Source organism: Grus americana, chromosome 7 (assembly GCF_028858705.1).
Source record: "Grus americana isolate bGruAme1 chromosome 7, bGruAme1.mat, whole genome shotgun sequence".
Taxonomy (NCBI): domain Eukaryota; kingdom Metazoa; phylum Chordata; class Aves; order Gruiformes; family Gruidae; genus Grus; species Grus americana.
Genome location: NC_072858.1, coordinates 15,739,825 through 15,756,109, shown reverse-complemented (window position 1 = coordinate 15,756,109; position 16,285 = coordinate 15,739,825). Strand labels below are relative to the sequence as shown.

The window sequence follows — 16,285 nt, the reverse complement described above, 5'->3', positions numbered from 1 at the left end:
GGTGGAAGGTGATGTGCAGAGTGTTTTATCAATTGGGTTTTCTGGCCTGTTGTGCTGCCTTTGAGGAGCTAAAGGAAGGAAGTTAGGAAGTTTTCTAACACATTTTTTCTTTTCCTTTGAACCCTCAGGGATGTTATTTGAGGTCTGTGCTGCTTTGGTAGAATGAATGGTTTGGATGTGAGCTTTTGGGCCCTCGCATTGCAGCTGGAGGAATGTGTGGAAAGAGATTCAGCATCTTTCCAAAACAGTTGGATAGGTTTCAGCAGAGTCTCAAAATAGTCTGATTAGGGATTGATTTCTGCAGGGGAAATTACACTAATTTGACTTTTAATTAGATGTAGTAGGCACTGTAAACTTTCCTCCCATTGTACAAATTTCTTAAGAGCTGCTTGTTGGTTGGAAACAGGTTTAATTGGTGGAACTTGCTGTGAAATAGGAGTGTCTGTACAGTATTGCACATGTCCAGCTATAATGACACAAAACTAGAACTGAATAATGTTTTCCTCACATGGTTAAAGCCACCGCTTCATCCATTCTTTCCTTTGCTCATTGTTCTCCAGGTGATGTCAGCATTTCATGCATTTCCCGTTTCTTCAAAGTCTGTGGGTTAAATGTGATCCAAGCTGCTAATAGGGAGAAAACAATTTTAAAAGCTCTTCTGGTCGTAGCATGCTCCAGCATGCTCCATACAGAAGCAAGAGAGGACATATGCTCTGCTTTTACTTCCTTGCAGAATGAATGTTAAAGCTCTGAGCTTACTTTCTAAGGCTGTTTTTGGCCCCTTGTATAAGCCACTCTAAAGAGTTCTGGTAGCTTCCAGGCTGGCAGCCAGGCCTGGGCTGCCCGCTGCACCACAAGCTGGGAGGACTCCTGGGGTGTAGCCTCGGGGATGGAGCAGCTCAGCCAGACTGCAGGAAGCTTCTGAAGTTTATCCTTGTTACAGGCTGACACCTCCCTGTGTCGCTCTCTGGTCTTCCAGCTCCAAAAGGGAGATGAGCTCTGGCTCCCTGTGCTGGCCCTGGTGCTGGAGATAACTTGGTTTAACTCTTATTTGAGCTGTTCTTACCTTTTAAGCTGGTAGGCTCAGAGCTGCGCGCTTTCTCACAGCAGAAGAAATGCTGGGCAGAAATTTGTAGAAACATTGGAGTCATCTTGTGTGGTGTTATCATGCCCACTCCTCTCCCCACCTTGGGTTAAAGCAGACCTAAGTCCATCTAGACTGCTCTTGACCAAAGTTCGTGTCTAAGCTTCTCTTGAAACCTGAAGCTGTCTTTAAGTGAAAACAGCTCCATACTGGCCCCAGGTGATCTACTCCACTGCTTCATAACCCATAGGTTTAAAAGTATTTCCTCTTTTCCAGTGTAAATCTTCTTTGTCTTAAATTAAGCTGAGTATTTCTTGCCCCCATCCCTAGGGAGACAGAGAAATATTACTCACTGTTCTCTTTCTGACCTCATTTTACATATTGGAGAGTGTTTGCTCTATTCCTCCTAAACCTTTTCTTTGCAAACTAAACAGGCTTAATTTCTTGTGCTCTACCCCACAGCTACAATTTCTGCTAAGCCCTGTGTTCTCATCGTGTGTCACTCCAGCCTCCCTTTCTGGGCTTGTAGAGACTGCTGCTGCATCCTTCTTGGACACCTTGATGTGTATACAAGTTGGGCGTCTTCTACTACAGGTGCCTGGGCCCTGGCAGCAGTTCCTGAGGCTGGAGCTCATTTCTGCTTGTTCTTTCTGTTGCTGGGACCTGTAGAAATACTTCTAGTCAGTATAAGGATGCTGGCTTACACTACGTGTAGCATCTGCCCCTTTTCTACAGGCAATCGCGTTCCCCAGGGCAGAGGACTCTCTGCCTCTGTTTAGCCATGTTGATCCCCTCCTGTCAGAACTGACTGGATCGCTGAGGTGGGGAGCACTCGGTAGGACTGGGACCAAATCCTGTCAGTGGGGCTCCTGTCTCCTGGCAGGGAGACAGCACAGTGCAAACCAGCGTTCTGGAGACCACTTGCAGCAGCGTTTAACGTAGGCTATAACCTGTGGTTATCTTACAAGACATGATCCCAAACTATCATGAGGTGAGGGGGTACTCCAAGGTAGTGAAGACACATGGGGTCTCTGCCAAGCATCCTGATGAAGGAGAGTGTGGTTTCTGCAGACGCCATAAAACCTAAATATTCTGTCTTTAGGTGGAGACATCTTTGCTAGCTTGCTCGGCTTGTTAGGGTCTGCGCAGTGGGGCTCCCTGGGGTTCCCTTCACAGCTTGCCCTGTTAACCTTTCATGTTTTGATTTGTTTCCCGCTCTTACATATTCTACCTTTTTGGGAGCTTTCTGCCCTTCCTCTCTTTTTTTTTCTCACCAGGGCAGCAAGTGGGACCCTCAGCAGTATAAACACTGCTAACTTGCTCTTCCAGCCCTCAGTGTTGGATTCCTCATTCTGCGTCTATATAATTCATCCCCCAGTGCTTTTAAAAAGCACAAAACACTAACCAGGTCAGCGACAACCTTATTATCACAGGCTCTGAGTCTCTGGGAACTGTAATCCCGTTGTTTGGATGAGCTTGTGTCAGTTTTGCTTTCTGTCACTGCTGCACAGTCGCTGACACAGATGATGTTTGACTTTGTTTTCTCGTTGCCGAGTGCAGCTGAGGCTGAGCCCAGTCTGGGGCCTCTGTGTTCGGCCAATGAGTCTGCAGGCATGAAGGGGGAAGGGAAGCTGCTGTGCAACAGGGCTGTCCAGCTCTTCCTCGCAGATTCTGCGGGTAACCAGAAGTCCAGGCATCATTAAGGGATAAAGGTGTCTCTTCTGCAGAGACAGCTAGTGAGCCAACTTCAGGTGTAAGGCACTCAGCACAGAATACACACAGCTGGCTCTGAACCCATGGTTTTCTGCCAGCTTGGGTGATAATTTGTGTTTACAGCACAGTAGCATGGCCTCTGTCCTCTCCTTGACTCCATTTCTTTGGCTCTGCAGGTTCTGGAGCAGGACAGAGGCCGTGACACTATGTTCATCCAGAAGAATGCTGGCTGGCGCTCCAGTGGGCACTGATAGAAAATGCTCTTCCAGCTGCAACCTGGAAGTGCTCGCTTTCCCCATCACTCTGCCCCAGAACAGGAAACACATCATAGCTCATGCATCCGAACAGAGTATCCTCTCCCATTCCTGTCTCGTTTGGAATTTACTCTCCATGCTGGGATGTCACTATAGACAGGAAGCAGCTACCCCTCAGGGATTTCTTGCTAAGCCAGAGTCTCAGTGAGAGCCAGCTGCAGCAAGTTTTCTGGGGCTTTAACAGCATGCAAAATGGTTTCATGCTGAACCTGGAGGTCAGCAGTGTCAAAGCTACCATGCTCATGGGGAGTCAGGAAGGCTAAAACATCTTGTTTTGTCTCTATCAGGTTCGGTCCATCAGTATCAATGTGAGGAAGAACCTTGCTTTCAACACACTGAGCCAGGAACTGCTGCTGAAGGAATTCTCCACGATCTCTTGAAGCAGGGATGCAGCCACTGCGCAGGGCTGACCAGACAGGCCTGTCTGAGCAGGGACACTACAGATCTGCAGCCGGTCGCCCCTTGCCTTCTGCCTGCAGAAGGGACTGCATTTCTTCTAGGGGAGAGCCTTGCTGCTGTGTGTTTGATCCCAAAGGCATGTGTTTCAACAGGACTGGGGCTGAGGAGAGGCGATCGGCATGTGGAGGAGGAGGAGGAAGCAATTTTGTAAGGTGCCATGGGGGTGGGCAGCCGTTCCTGTGACATAGCAATGGGAGATTCCCTCCGCAGCCTCAGGGAAGATGCACTGGGAACCTTTGTAGCAGAGCTGGGGAGAGCTCACAACCAAAATAATAAAACCAGTCCAGCTGTGTGAGACAGTTCTGGGTTGACATCGCTCGCCTGCTCTACGGGTGAGGGCTGTTCTTTTCTGTCAGCCTGGATTAACCCACCTGCCCGCAATGTAGGTCAAATCCACTGCCATCCCATTGGGAATGACTTTGGGGTATGAACCAGTTTCCCCAAGGTGCAGACCCTGCTCGCTGCTGGCTCCTGATGTCAGAAGGTGTCACTTGAACCAAGCCATCAGGTTACTGGAGAAGGAGAAATCTTGCCTCCAAGGCTGTTGACTTACAGGATCCAGTCTGAGCCAGTCTGCAAGAATATGGGTCATCAAAGAGATCACTTTTAACTGGAGACCAGCTCTTCTCGGGGTCACTGTTGCTTCCAGTAGCCCAGCTCATCTCTGCTGTTTCTAAGGTTGAGGGACATTTTTAGATATTCCACTTTCATGGGGCAGAGGACAGGCTGACTCTCTCCCCCCCCATTCCCCTTATTGCCCATCAGAGACTGCACTGCGACAATCCTACTCTTCCTCACAGGAACATCTGCCTTGCACATGTTTGCAAGTGCCTGGTGATCTCCATGAGCTGAGAAGTCCCCAGTTTTCCCCTTGTGTGTAGCACGCAGTTAAAATGCAGCTGGAGAAGTAGTTACTTCACTTTCTAGCTTGCCCTCCTGTCTTCACCAAGCGACTTGCAGCAACAGTCTGCTGAGAACTGCCTAAGGAAGAACTCTGGGATGATGCTCTGGGGCACAGGCAGACCTTTCTGCTCCAGAACCAGTGTTTCAAAGGTGTCCAGGTCCGGCAGAGCCTGTTCTGAGTGCTGTGTCGGGCTGCCAACTCAGGAATACGCAGCATAAACACCTGCTCCCTGCTTGTGCATTTTCAGCTCCCAGCAGTGATGTTAGGATCTGTCCTGACTTGGTGAACGGAAGCAGAGAAGTTATTTACATCCCAGATCCACTTTTTTTTTCCCTAGAAAACAGGTTTTTTTGAAAAATAAAGTGCCTAGTCCCGCTCTTAGCCTCATAGGTTAGTGTGAATGATGTGAATGTCATGCTCGTTTACTACCATTTTTAGGCAAGGCTTATTCATGCTAACGTGTGTTAATTGTGTTAATGTTTCATTTTTACCTGCCATGAGCATGGGAAACTGAAAGCTGTGTCCTTGGCCACCCACTGGTCACAGCACCTGATGAAGACCGTATATTTCCCTTGGGAGCACCAGCTTCTCCCAACAGAGAATTGTCAGCACGGAATTGTCTGGCTTTTATCAGCTAAGCCAGACACTTATTTGCTTTCCTGCAATGAAAGTGTGTGGAAATGTATACATGTCAGAAGGATGGTGCTTGGGAGAAGGAGCAGGCTCCATAAAATCACTCTGCTTGAGAGCAGGCCGGGACATGTAGGAGAAGGCAGCTTCTCCATTGGCAAATGAGTAAAAATGCATCGAAGGGCACTGTGGTCTTTAAGCATGGGGAGCTCTTGCTACACCATCTTGCCTCTGAGGGCAGGAGTTTCTTCTGAAGGGGGCATGAGTTGCTTCCTTGAGGTGCAGCCCCAGCATCGCTGCAGCAGGAGCATTGAGTCACCCAGCTGTCCGTGTGCCTCCTTTTCTCTGATCCCGCTTAGGCCGAGACTAGACAGATAGGCGAGAGAGTTGGGGGTGAGTCTGCCTCTGCCTTGGCAACCTCTGGGCTTTTCAGCTTTTCCCTCTGGGTTCAGCTGTTGAAGGTCTCATTTCCCCCATGGTGCTCCCGTGCCGGGATGAACTGAGAAGCCCAGGCTGTGACTGGGAGCAGCTCCTGAGGTCAGCCCTCATCCAAGGCTGAGCTGGGGAAGACTGTGACACATGTCCTCTTGTCACGCTGTCACCAAACCAAGCACTGCAAATGGATGTACATACAAACCTAGAGCTCAATAAATAGCAGAGCCCTGTCTGTCCAGAGTGTGCGGTGTTTGTCCTTTGCAGAGGGGAGAGTGGGGTAGTTACGGGGGTGGCCCTGTCGCTCTTTGGTGGCACGCTGGCCGCGGCAGGGCAGGCACTTGCCCTTGGGCTCTTCCTGCCTGTGCAGAGGGAGGTTGTGGTGCTGCTCAGCCGTGCCTCCTCCTTGGTCCAGGCTGCAGGTACCAGCCAGTAGTGAGCAGCCCTCTGCCTCTTACGTGCCCCTGGGGCTGCCAGCGAGGAAAACACGAGCAGGGCTGAGAGCTTGTGGATGTGAGCAAGGGATGCAGAGATCTGCCTGTGCACGGTATGATGCTCTCTCTGGCTGCTGGTGTCAGCAAACTCCTGCTCACAGATTCTGCTGCAGATTTGCCTGTTTTGTTAAACACCATACTACTACTTGTGTTTTGAGGCCAGCTTCAACTGAGCAGAAAGTCATTTAACTCTAACGTTCAGCCTCGGGACGTGGCTGATGGCCCCAAACTTTCCCGTATCTGATTTGAGCAGTTGAGTGTATTTTATTATATCTAATTCATAACACAGTCTATTATTGGAAGAGCTGATTTTGAGGCATGGGGAGAAATCAGATTGCTGCCTTTAAATTAGGCAACCGCTGCAGGGAGACAAATAATTTACAAAATAATGACCAAATTCTGGAGGAGAAAAATTGAGTTTGAGCTAAATTTTGGAGGGAGTTATTAAAAATTGATTTGTAAGTGCCACTGTGATTTTTGGTATCATCTCTTCTTCCCTAGCTCTTACAGGTCCCATTTTTCATGCAGACTTGGGAGAGAGGCAGCTCCTCAAGAGCTGAGTCTCCCCACCCGGGCTGTGGTTTGTCGGCGGAGGCACCGTGCACCGATGGGAGGCTGGTGGGGGGAGTCAGCTGTGTGCAATCGTTTGGCTGCTTCTTGGGGGTGCCAGGAGCAGGTAGTACCAGACCCTCAAGTCTCACGTACAGCAGCCAGAGAGCAAGGTGCGCCTTTGCCCACCTGCTCTGTTCGGTTTGCAAGCATCTTCGTCCTCTTCCTTGTCATGGCTGTTACCTGCTGTGATCCCACCCGTGTGGCACGGGGGCCATATCTCTGTAGGATTGAGCTGCCCTCCACATCAGCGTGTCCTGATGCCCGTTGGGGCCTTTTCTCTCCCTGCCTGAAGAATTGCATGTTCTCCTGCTCTGGGCTCCTGCCAGGCCGTCGCATGGTGGATGTTGGAAGGAGAAGCCTGTTGTCCTGGGCAGAGCTAGCTCCTAGACAGCACTTGCACAGGGCATCAGCCCCAATGGGCTCCGTCTGCCTCCCCACGCTTCTCTCCCGTGGTGGAGCTGGTATCCTTCCCAGCACAGCGGGCAGAGGGAGGTGCCGTTACCCTGCCGAGTCACGGCTGCTGTCGTGTGTGTCGGGGCTGGTGTGTGGCCAGCGGTCTGCGGTAAGATTTACAGCTGGCTCTTGGCACTCACAAGCAGCTCTCCACCTCTGTGTCAGCACCGATGCCTCATGGCTATTTATTCTCCTCTCTTTTCTGGGCTCTGTTTTCTTTTTTGATACTTGTTGGGATGAGCAAGGGACGCATCCTGTCTGTGCTGAGCAGGGTTGTGCCGGACGGAGGCTTCTCCCCATGGAGGTGATGGAGATTTTTTGGCAGGTGAGCTGTTGTGATAACTCAACAGGAAAGGGGTAAAGCCCAGCTTTGGGAGCTGCAGCCATCCAAAGGGGCAGGATAAGATGGGGTTTTCCCCCAGAATTTGCAGTGGAAACTAATTAATGCCTTTGCTGACATTTTCACAGAGAGGGAGGGTAGACAGAAAAGTGATGAATGAAAGCCTGGGCCAGGAGGCTGGAGAAGGGCTGTTGGACCTGGCCTTCCTTGGGGGTTGCTGGGAATCCTTTGTGCTGGTCAGAGCCCTGGTTCTCCCCACTGCAGCATGGTGTGGGTGAGCTCAGGGGGACACCGGACAAAGCACATAGGTGACCCCAAATAAATGGGACAGGCAGCACCCGTGGGGGAGCATCGCTGGATGCTTGCCTTGCTCCTGTTGTCTTGTCCACATCCTGGAGGGCCAGGACAAGTGTAGGGTCCCAGTCCCTGCAGGAGCAGCTGCTGCAGCTCCATGCTGCGCTCCCCTCTCCCAGCTCGGCATCTACTGGAGTGCAGGCCAGGCCATGCTCCACGGCCTATGCTCTCCCATGCTTTCCCTCCAGGGCTAATTGAATCATGTGGCTGGAAATTGAATCCAATTGAATAGATTAAATGAGCCAGGCTTGCCGCTCGCTGCAGCGCAGCTCAGAGCCTTGCCAGGCTGCTGCCAGAGGCTGGGAGTTCCCAGGAGTCCCATGGGGGCACGAAGGGGCTGGGGAGGCTGCAGGGAGACAGAAACTCACTGGGCTGGGCTGGTTGTCCAGTTCTGCTTTGACAGTTGAACCTCCAACCATTTCTCCATGCCGAGCAGCCTGGCTGGGTCCCAGGGCCCATGGGTCATTGCTACAGGCATGCACAGGTTGGGTTTTGCTCGTTTCCTCTCTGAAGCAATTAATGACTAATTAGCTGGAGCTCCCCTGCTCCAGGGTTCAACCAGGGCCCTCCCGGCAGCGTACAGGGGTGAGGATGCTCTAATGACCCGAGGCTGTGGCAGCCGTGGCTGTGCCCTGCTCAGCAGCTTGCTCTCCCAGCCTACAGCAAGCGATGCTCCAGCAGTACTGATCTGCAGCACGCTGACCCCCGCACCCTGGTTTCGGCCCCTCTGCTGTGGCCGTTGCCAGAACAACAAGATGGGATGGGCAACAGAGCAGCGTGCCGAGACTGCGATGGCAGCGTGGACGTCCCCTCCCGCAGAGGTGAGCTTCAGCACGGGGCCTTATGCCCTGGCAAGGCAGGAGGACACGTGTCTGCAGCATGGACTCGCTCACGACAGAGATGCACACCTGTTTTCATAGCAGATCTGAGCTGCTGAAAGGGCCCCTGGTGTGGCATCCAGCGTGGCGTAAGTGAAGCCTGGAAATAGTATCTGCTTCCTCTTTAAATAAAAGCCGAGCCCACAGGCACTGAGCACACGAACACGAGATGCTCTATAATGCTGGGAGGGCTCAAGAGACTTGGGGCACCTCCTGAGTCTGCGAATGCTTTAGTCCAGTCTCCACTCTCTAAAACAAGTGCTTTTTTTTCACCCAGATTTTGCATCTGTTACGCAGAAGCGGCCGAGAAACATTCAGGGTGGGCACAGAGCCCCCCGCAGCCCACCCAGCTGCGGGCCGTGCCGGGGAGTCCCCCCTTGCTGGAGGCGCGGGCAGAGGCAGGTGACTGGCTTTCGAGGATGCAGAATATGATGCAAAGTCCTTTCCCCCTCCAGATTTTTCCCACCTGCTGGTTTGCATTTGACAAAGGAGGTTCCCTTTCTCCTGCAGTACTCCTGCTTGCAAGGCTCGCCCGGCAGCTTGCAGGCATCTGTTCCTCCTCTAGCTTTGCAAGATTTTCAGCAGCTGAAATTCTCCCCTAGAGCTGAATCTCACAGTGGCTCCCACCTACCCGTGTGGCTGCAGGGCGGGTTAGCAGAGATGGGAGTTGTTCTCTCCTCTGTGTGTCCTGGGTGATGCCCTGCTGGGACATCACCTCCCCAGGACCTGCCGATCTGCCGTAGCTGCTCCCCCAGTCCCCTAGGCCTGCAGAGACTGAGGGTCTCATCTGTCTCATGCCATCCAGATCCATTTCCTCTGCGCATGTAGTGAAAGCTGCAGTTTATTCCCGAGTGGGGCCACTTGCCCTGCCTGGAGCCCTCCCAGCCGCTTGCATGGCCATGAGCATCCCTCCTTTGGGCTGGGGGGCTGCACGGGCCCTGAGAGAGGAATAGCCCCCGGTGCTGAGCTGCTCATCTCCATCTAAGTCTGTTGTTTGCTGGCATTTTTGAAAGGGGTGAAGCTGCCTTAAGGAGGTCCCATTTCTGCCCTCCATTCCTTGAAGCAGCCCCTGGGTGCTGTGTCCCATGTCCCAGCCCAGGAGCTGCCCAGGAGCCCTCTCTGCTGGGGGAGCAGACCTGTCCCTCACCGCAGAGTGTAAATCTGAGCCCAGAGGCACCAGGCAACCACAGCCGAAATAAGATTAATGGCATCTGCTGAGAGCACATCCCGAGGACTACTATTGATGACCATGGCTTTAAAATACTGTTAACAGTGGATAAAGCACCATGATTTAGAGCACTCAGCAATTACATCTCTGTTTGAAATTTCCTAAAGATAGGATCAGACTCCCAAGTCCTGCTCTCTGCTTTTCCGATAGAATTAATAAGAATGGAGATATGCAATTAGACAACGTGCAGGCTGGTAGAGCAGATCGATGCCTTGTGGTTACCTAATGAAGTGTTAAATTGCGTCTTTCCCTCTCCCCGTCCCCCTATAACAGCCACAGCAGGCTGTTTGCAGAGGGCTTGCAGGGCTCGTGCCTGGGGGAGAGCTTCATGGTGGCGGGGTGCAGACCCCAGCGCTCCCGCCTCCTTTCCAGGCTCTTCTTGCTTCTGTGGGTGGGAGCAGTTTGGGATCATCCTGGGCTTTGTGTCAAGCCTGGGGTTTTCAGCAGAGCTCCGTGGGGACACATGTATCAGCAGCAGCTGAGAACAGGCTCTTGCCCCCCAGAGCCAGGGGGGTCCCAGCGGGGAGCTGGAGGGATGGATGAGCCCCATATTGCAGGGTGGGTGTCCTGGAGAGGACCAGGCATGGTTGTGGGTGGGCCCAGCTCAGTCCAGCCTGGGTCTGGACGTGGCTGGTGGCAGCCTGGCAACACTGGAGCATCCCCAAACTTGCTTCCTTCCCCAGTTACTCCTGACAAGGCTGTGTTGGCCACACACTGACCTGGGGACAAAGCAGCCCCCCCACAGTGTGGCCCTGTGCACACCTCTCGTCCCCTGTCCCCTCTCGCACCAGCTCAGAGCCGTTCCCGGCTGCGGCTCTGCTGCCTGGGGAGCAGCGTTAATCCCGTGCAGATGTCCTTTATCGAAGTACTGCCGTCGCTGACAGGGTGACGGATGGGCTACTTAGGGAACGTGCCTCACGCCCGGGCTGATGTGAACGGGTGATTTCCATCACGGTGAGGATGGATGGGTGGTGCCGGGGACACCCTGCCTCTGAGAAACGCGCAGCCCGGGATGCAGCACCCCTCGCACCCCCAGCTCACCTCTGTCCTTGCGTCTTCCCCCCTGATCTGTTCTCCATCCCTGTCCTGCCCCGCTGCTGGGGGGAGCCAAGCCCTGGGGCTGGTTTACATGGCCTTGTTTCCCCCGTGGTGCTCTGCTGCTCTCCCAGAGATGAGCTGGGGGACCTGGGTGCTTCCACAGGACCCCTGCCCATCCCAGCAGGCTGGATCCAGCCACTTGCCTGTCCTCTGCACTGTCCTGGCCCTGGGCATTGGGGTATGGGCTTGGTGGTGAGCTGTGCCCCGTTTGTTGTGGAGCCTGTGCCGCTTCTGGTCCAGCTGGGGCATGGCCCTCCCAGTTACCCCATGTAACTGGGAACTGGACTCACAGTAACCGCTGGAGCTCTTCCCATCCTCTGGAAGCAGTTAATCCAGCGCTGTCTGCAGCAGCACGGACCACCAGCCCTGCATGTAGACGGCTCACGCCTACCCCGAACCTGCTGATTGCTTTCATGGCAGACGTGGATGTGGCCAGCGGCAGCGGGGCTGCACAAGGCACAAGAGCGTTGATTAAAGCCTCAAACACCACTTAGGTGATTTTCCCCAACCAGTTCCAGCCTTTCTGCATCTGCCGCATGTCCCAGTGAGATGTGCCACAAAGGATGCTCTCTGCACTCTGGTGTGACTTTGCCACCGTGCCCGTGCCTGACCAGATGTGTTTACCAAGGCGTCTCTGCACCCGGTGCACCAGCAGCAGGGGTCTGGGCAGGTGGGCAGGGACTAGTCTCATCCCTGGAGCAGAAAGGCAGCAGCAGCCAGCAGTGGTCTGCTCCCACCCCGGCATCCTGCAGACCCCCAGCTCCCAATGCCCAGAGGAACATTTAGGGGGGGATGTTACATTTTTCCCAAGCAGAGAAAGGCTCAAAGGCTGTGAATCCTGGCAGGATGCCCAGCCCTCGTGTCTGCTAAGGAAAGGAGCTGTGACCAGCAAGCAAGAGAGCTCTGTACCCCATTTTCTACACTGTGGGGAGGGTGGGCTGTATCAGCCTGGCCCTGGGACTACCCCATCCTACCCCGTGGTACCCACCAAACTGCTCAACTTTCCCTCCACTCCTCAGCCTGGCAAAGCATCCCTCGCTTGCCTGCAGGAACAGGAGCACTTAGCTGGGATAAAAATAGCCATGTTTGCATCCCGATGGACCAGGGATGGCAGAAGGTGAAAACTTCCCCCGTGCAGCTCTGCTGGGTCTATCACATCTGCAGAGGGATGGACTTGCAGGATGCTGGGGACGGGGTGGGTGAGCCTGGGCAGAGCTCACGCAGCCTTCCTGACTGAGGCTACTTCCCTGGGACACTGCTGGTCCTCAGAGGCTGCCAAGATGATGTGCCCAAAGATGTGATGGAGAGGAGGGAGGGCGGGGAGAGCAAGGAGCAGCAGGATGGACAAGCCCAGCAGCACAGGGGGTCCCCGGGCTGGCCAGACTCCAGCTCCACTTGTCAGGCTAAGCAGAGGGGGCATCACCAGGGCTGTCCCGGGAGTTTCTCTCCAGCCGGTCAGTGCATATGGGCTCTGCAGCAGCGGCCAGGCCACGGGGAGGGTTGGGAGAATGTGTTTAGTTCTCCGAGCATTTCTCCACTGCGTTTTCCTCGCTAAATGGCTCTTATTTTTAGATCCAGGCAGTTGCTAAGCATCGCTGCCTTGCTAAGGCGGCTTCTTTCATGACTTGACACCAAAGCACGCTGACAACACGCTGCCGCGTGAGCGTGGCCCTCCCTCCTCGCTGCTCTGGATTCCCTTCCTGCCCTGTGGCTGGGGTGGGCTGGGAGGGCTGGGCTGGGCACAGGGATCGGGATGGGATGCTTTGCCTCCTCCCTTAGCCCCTGCTTGCCTCTGTCTCTCTGCATAGATCAGAGGATGAAGGGACGAGAGGTGGGAAATGCTGGGAGCTAGGCAGCCCCCAAGATGTGCCCAGGACCCCTGTCACGGCGCAAACAGGCAGTGCATGGGCAGTGGCATGACAAAAATCCCTGGGTTTGCCTGTGGCTGGGAGTCTCCAGCACAGTCCGCATCCCCCGGGATGGCATTGCGCACAGATGGCAGCGAATAACCAGGGGCAGCGGTGGGACCTCCAGCCCCCAGTGCCAGATGTACCGGTGGGGCTGTGAGCTCCTCTCTTGGCAGCACCATGCCCCTGGAAGCTCCCCCAAGGTGTGCTGTTGCTTCACCCTTTACCCTGGGGCTGCAGGAGAGGGGGGAAAAATCCTGCTAAAGGCTCCAACCCTGCATGGGAACCCCCTGCTTGGGGTGGGGGGCGGCAGGGGGGACCTGATCCTGTGCTTGGCCCCAAGCAGGCGGACCTGGGCCACCCTCCCCACACCTCTGCTGCATCTCTTGACCGGGGCACGTCCTCTCCGCCTCCGACCAATTTCCCATCCAGCTTCTCCCCGAGGTGGGGACGCAGCAGCCGCCGGGGACTGGGCAGGGTTGGGGTCCCCCTTCCTCTGTAGCTCCTGGGGGTCCCAAGGTGCAGCCCGGCGTGAGTACCGACACGCCGGGCTTGGGGGGCCCTTGCTCCCCCGAAGTGGGGTGTGGGGGTCTGCGCCCCTCCTGCCTCATGCCTTCTCTATCCCCGTCTCCTCCTCCGTCCCTGAGCGGTTCCTGACCACCCCCGGGGCTCTCCCAAACCGCCGGAGACCCCCCCCCTCAGCGCAGCCCGGAGCAGCTCCCTCCCTGCCTCTTCCCCGGAGCTCCCCCGGCCGCCGGGGATAGCCCCTCTCTCCCCCGCCCTCGGCCGTGCCTCAGTTTCCCCGCGGCGACGCGGCGCAGGGTGGCGGGGCCGGGCCGGGCCGGCGGCTCCCGGGAGGAGGCGGGGAAGGACGGGAGGGAGGGGGCGGCCGTGCCCAGCCCCGGCGGTGGCGGCGGGGAACGGGGAGGCTGCGCGCTCCTGCCTGCCGTACCGAGCCGAGCTCCCCGGCCCCTTCCTGCTGCCGCGGTGAGTGCCGCGGGCGGCGGGGCAGGGGGAGGCGGCGGGCGCGGGCCCCCCCTGCCCGGCGGCGGAGCCCGTGCGCCCCGTCGCCGTTTCCCCCGCCGCTCGGCGGGGCGGGAAGATGCGGAGCAAGGGCAGGAAGGAGAGCCTGTCCGACTCCCGCGACCTGGACGGCTCCTACGACCAGCTCACGGGTGAGTGCCGCCCGCCGGGGAAGGTGCAGCAGCCGCTCGGGACCACGGCGCGGGGGTGGCCCCGGGCACCCCGATCCGGCCCCGGGCACCCCGGGCACGCCGGGCACCCCGGCCCTCCCGCTTCCAGACCCGGCTGAGCCCTAGCCCCCTGCCCGCCCCGCTTCGCCGCACGCCTTGCCCGGGGAGGGGGGGGCGGCCGTGACCCCGGCGCTGGAGCAGGGGGACAGTCCCGGGCCCGGGGCGGGGGGGATGCTCCGGGGGGGGGGTAGGGTCAGTCCCAGCTGGGCGGAGGTGGCCCCGAGGCAGGTTTGCAGGGAAAAGGCCCCCGGCAGAGAGCGGGATGCTTGAATCGCTTTTGGTCACCCCCAAGCTCACCCTCCCTCACTGCTGCTCCCGAGCCCCTCAGACGCTGGGGTCTCTCCGCCATGCCTTGGACCCCCCGCTGTACCCTGGGTGGCACGGCAGCACCCTGGCAGCAGGTTCTCCTGAGAACAGAGAGGCTCACCCCACTCAGCAAACCCCCGCAGCACCACAGACCCTGGTGTCTTCTCCACCTGTCAGCCGGTGTCTCCCTGGGATGGGGTGGCTGTGGGACAGGGAGGTCAAATATGACCCAGCTGTGACCCTGGTGCATCCATCTCCATCCTTTGCCCCAGCAAAAATTGCCTGGCTTCCCACATCCCACCACAACATCTGTGCATCCATCGCACCTCATCCCCCACTGTCCGGTAGTGAAGCAGCTGGGCTGGGGCTGGTGACACCCCTCCTTCCCCATGTGCTCTCCACAGATCAGGCCAAATCCCGTCCCCTTTCAGGGCTTTCGTCGCAGCAGCTGTGAAATGGGGCAGCAGTTCCCGCTTGCCTCCCGGGACCCGTGACAGAGCCAAACCTGTCCGTAGCCGGTGGTGTTGGGTGCCCTCGTGCCGCAGGCACTGGGGTGTGTGCACAGGCAGCTCCCCTGAGTCCCGGTGATGCTTTTCCTGCCACGGTCTGGAGTGTATTTCAGGCTTTGCTCTGGAGTTTTGAGGAGGTGGTGGTAGCAGGGCAGGACCCCCGCTCTGCTTTCCTGAGCAGCCCCACGCACGGGAAACGCTGCTTGCTGCCTGCCCAAACGTGCTGCAGGGAAGATATTTTTGAGCTGTGTAGGAACTTGGAACCCACACACAACTTTTGGTTTCTCCGGTAACTTTAAAATGTCCATATGGATTTAAATCAAACCTAGGTTAAAAATAAATTCCAGTCTCTCCAAGGCTGAGACCTTTTATGCCTGGGCTTACCTCCGAGCCAGCCATGCAGCAGGAACCTGGGCAGAGGGGAGCCGTGCTGCTGCGCCAGCCCCTGCCCACGGGGATGGGGCTGCTGGGAAGCGTCTGGGGAATAAGGCTGGAAATATCTGCCCCATTTCCCAGTCCGGGAAACAGAGGCCCTGGGAGGGCACGTCACTCGTTTGCCATCGCTGTCAGGTCACTGACCTGCCAGGGCAGAGCTGGTGGTAACACCAGCTTCCCCAGGGATGGAGTTGGTCCTGGCGGTACCGATTCCCCTGCATTGGCTGAACGCGCTGAAGCCGTCCCTTCCTGTGGAGGGAAAGTTGTTTTTCTCCCAGAAAGAGTGTGGAAGTGATGCAGGCAGGAGGAGAGGGGATGCAGACTTAGATATGGGGAGGCTTTAATAGCTCAAGCCCCTGCCTGCTGACCTGACCCAGGCTCTCCCAGTTCCCCAGGGATGCGGTGACAAGCCAGGATTCCCGTGGGGCCGTAGCAAAGCCCTGGGGTGGAGCTGGCAGTGCCACTGTGGGCTTAGTCTCTCCCTGCAGATGGGAAGGTCCCTGCCAGCACCCGCTGTTTGGTAGCTCAGCCCTGTGTGGGGACAAGCATGGGCAGTTTGGGGTGTTCCTGCAGCCTTGGGTAGCCCTGTGCATCAGGGTCCATCAGGATCCGGGAGGACATCTGCCATGCAAGAGCTGTTAGCCGAGAGATGATTTGATGTCAGGCGATGTGACAGCCCCATGGCAGCTCCAGCAATTGCTGGTGTGCACAGGGACAGCCGTCAGTCCTGCTGCCTCCCCATCACTCCCCAAAACCAGGTGTGGGGGCGATGAGACCTCCATCTATGCATGCCCTGAGAAGGGTTAGCAGTACCCCCTTCCAAAAAAAAGGAGAGAGACTAAGGGGAAGCAGGACCCCCAGCCATGTGCAGGGTAGAAACCC

At 56.3% G+C, this 16,285-nt stretch overlaps 3 protein-coding genes across 9 annotated transcripts in view; all 3 read left to right on the top strand.

The window, feature by feature from the left end:
* ARMH3 (armadillo like helical domain containing 3) overlaps positions 1-5,775 on the top strand; it is a 129,380-nt gene extending 123,605 nt beyond the window's left edge. For all 6 annotated transcript variants that reach the window (XR_008577834.1, XM_054831214.1, XM_054831219.1 and 3 more), the window contains one exon: positions 3,399-5,775. Coding sequence is in view for 5 of the 6 variants with exons in the window: in XM_054831214.1 (XP_054687189.1) it covers positions 3,399-3,491 (93 nt within the window). In the remaining variant the exon portion in view is untranslated. The remainder of the gene's footprint in view (positions 1-3,398) is intronic.
* Positions 5,776-5,911: 136 nt separating this feature from the next.
* Positions 5,912-9,123, top strand: LOC129208490 (uncharacterized). The gene is made up of 2 exons (XM_054831220.1): positions 5,912-7,420; positions 8,341-9,123. Exons 1-2 carry the CDS (start codon positions 6,638-6,640, stop codon positions 8,707-8,709), a joined length of 1,152 nt encoding a protein of 383 aa, XP_054687195.1. The 5' UTR covers positions 5,912-6,637; the 3' UTR covers positions 8,710-9,123.
* A 4,728-nt stretch (positions 9,124-13,851) lies between these two features.
* The window catches only part of KCNIP2 (potassium voltage-gated channel interacting protein 2), a 48,027-nt gene continuing 45,593 nt past the window's right edge, over positions 13,852-16,285 (top strand). For both annotated transcript variants that reach the window (XM_054832179.1, XM_054832178.1), the window contains exon 1: positions 13,852-14,075. In XM_054832179.1, coding sequence (XP_054688154.1) covers positions 14,003-14,075 — 73 coding nt within the window. In that variant the 5' untranslated portion in view covers positions 13,852-14,002. The remainder of the gene's footprint in view (positions 14,076-16,285) is intronic.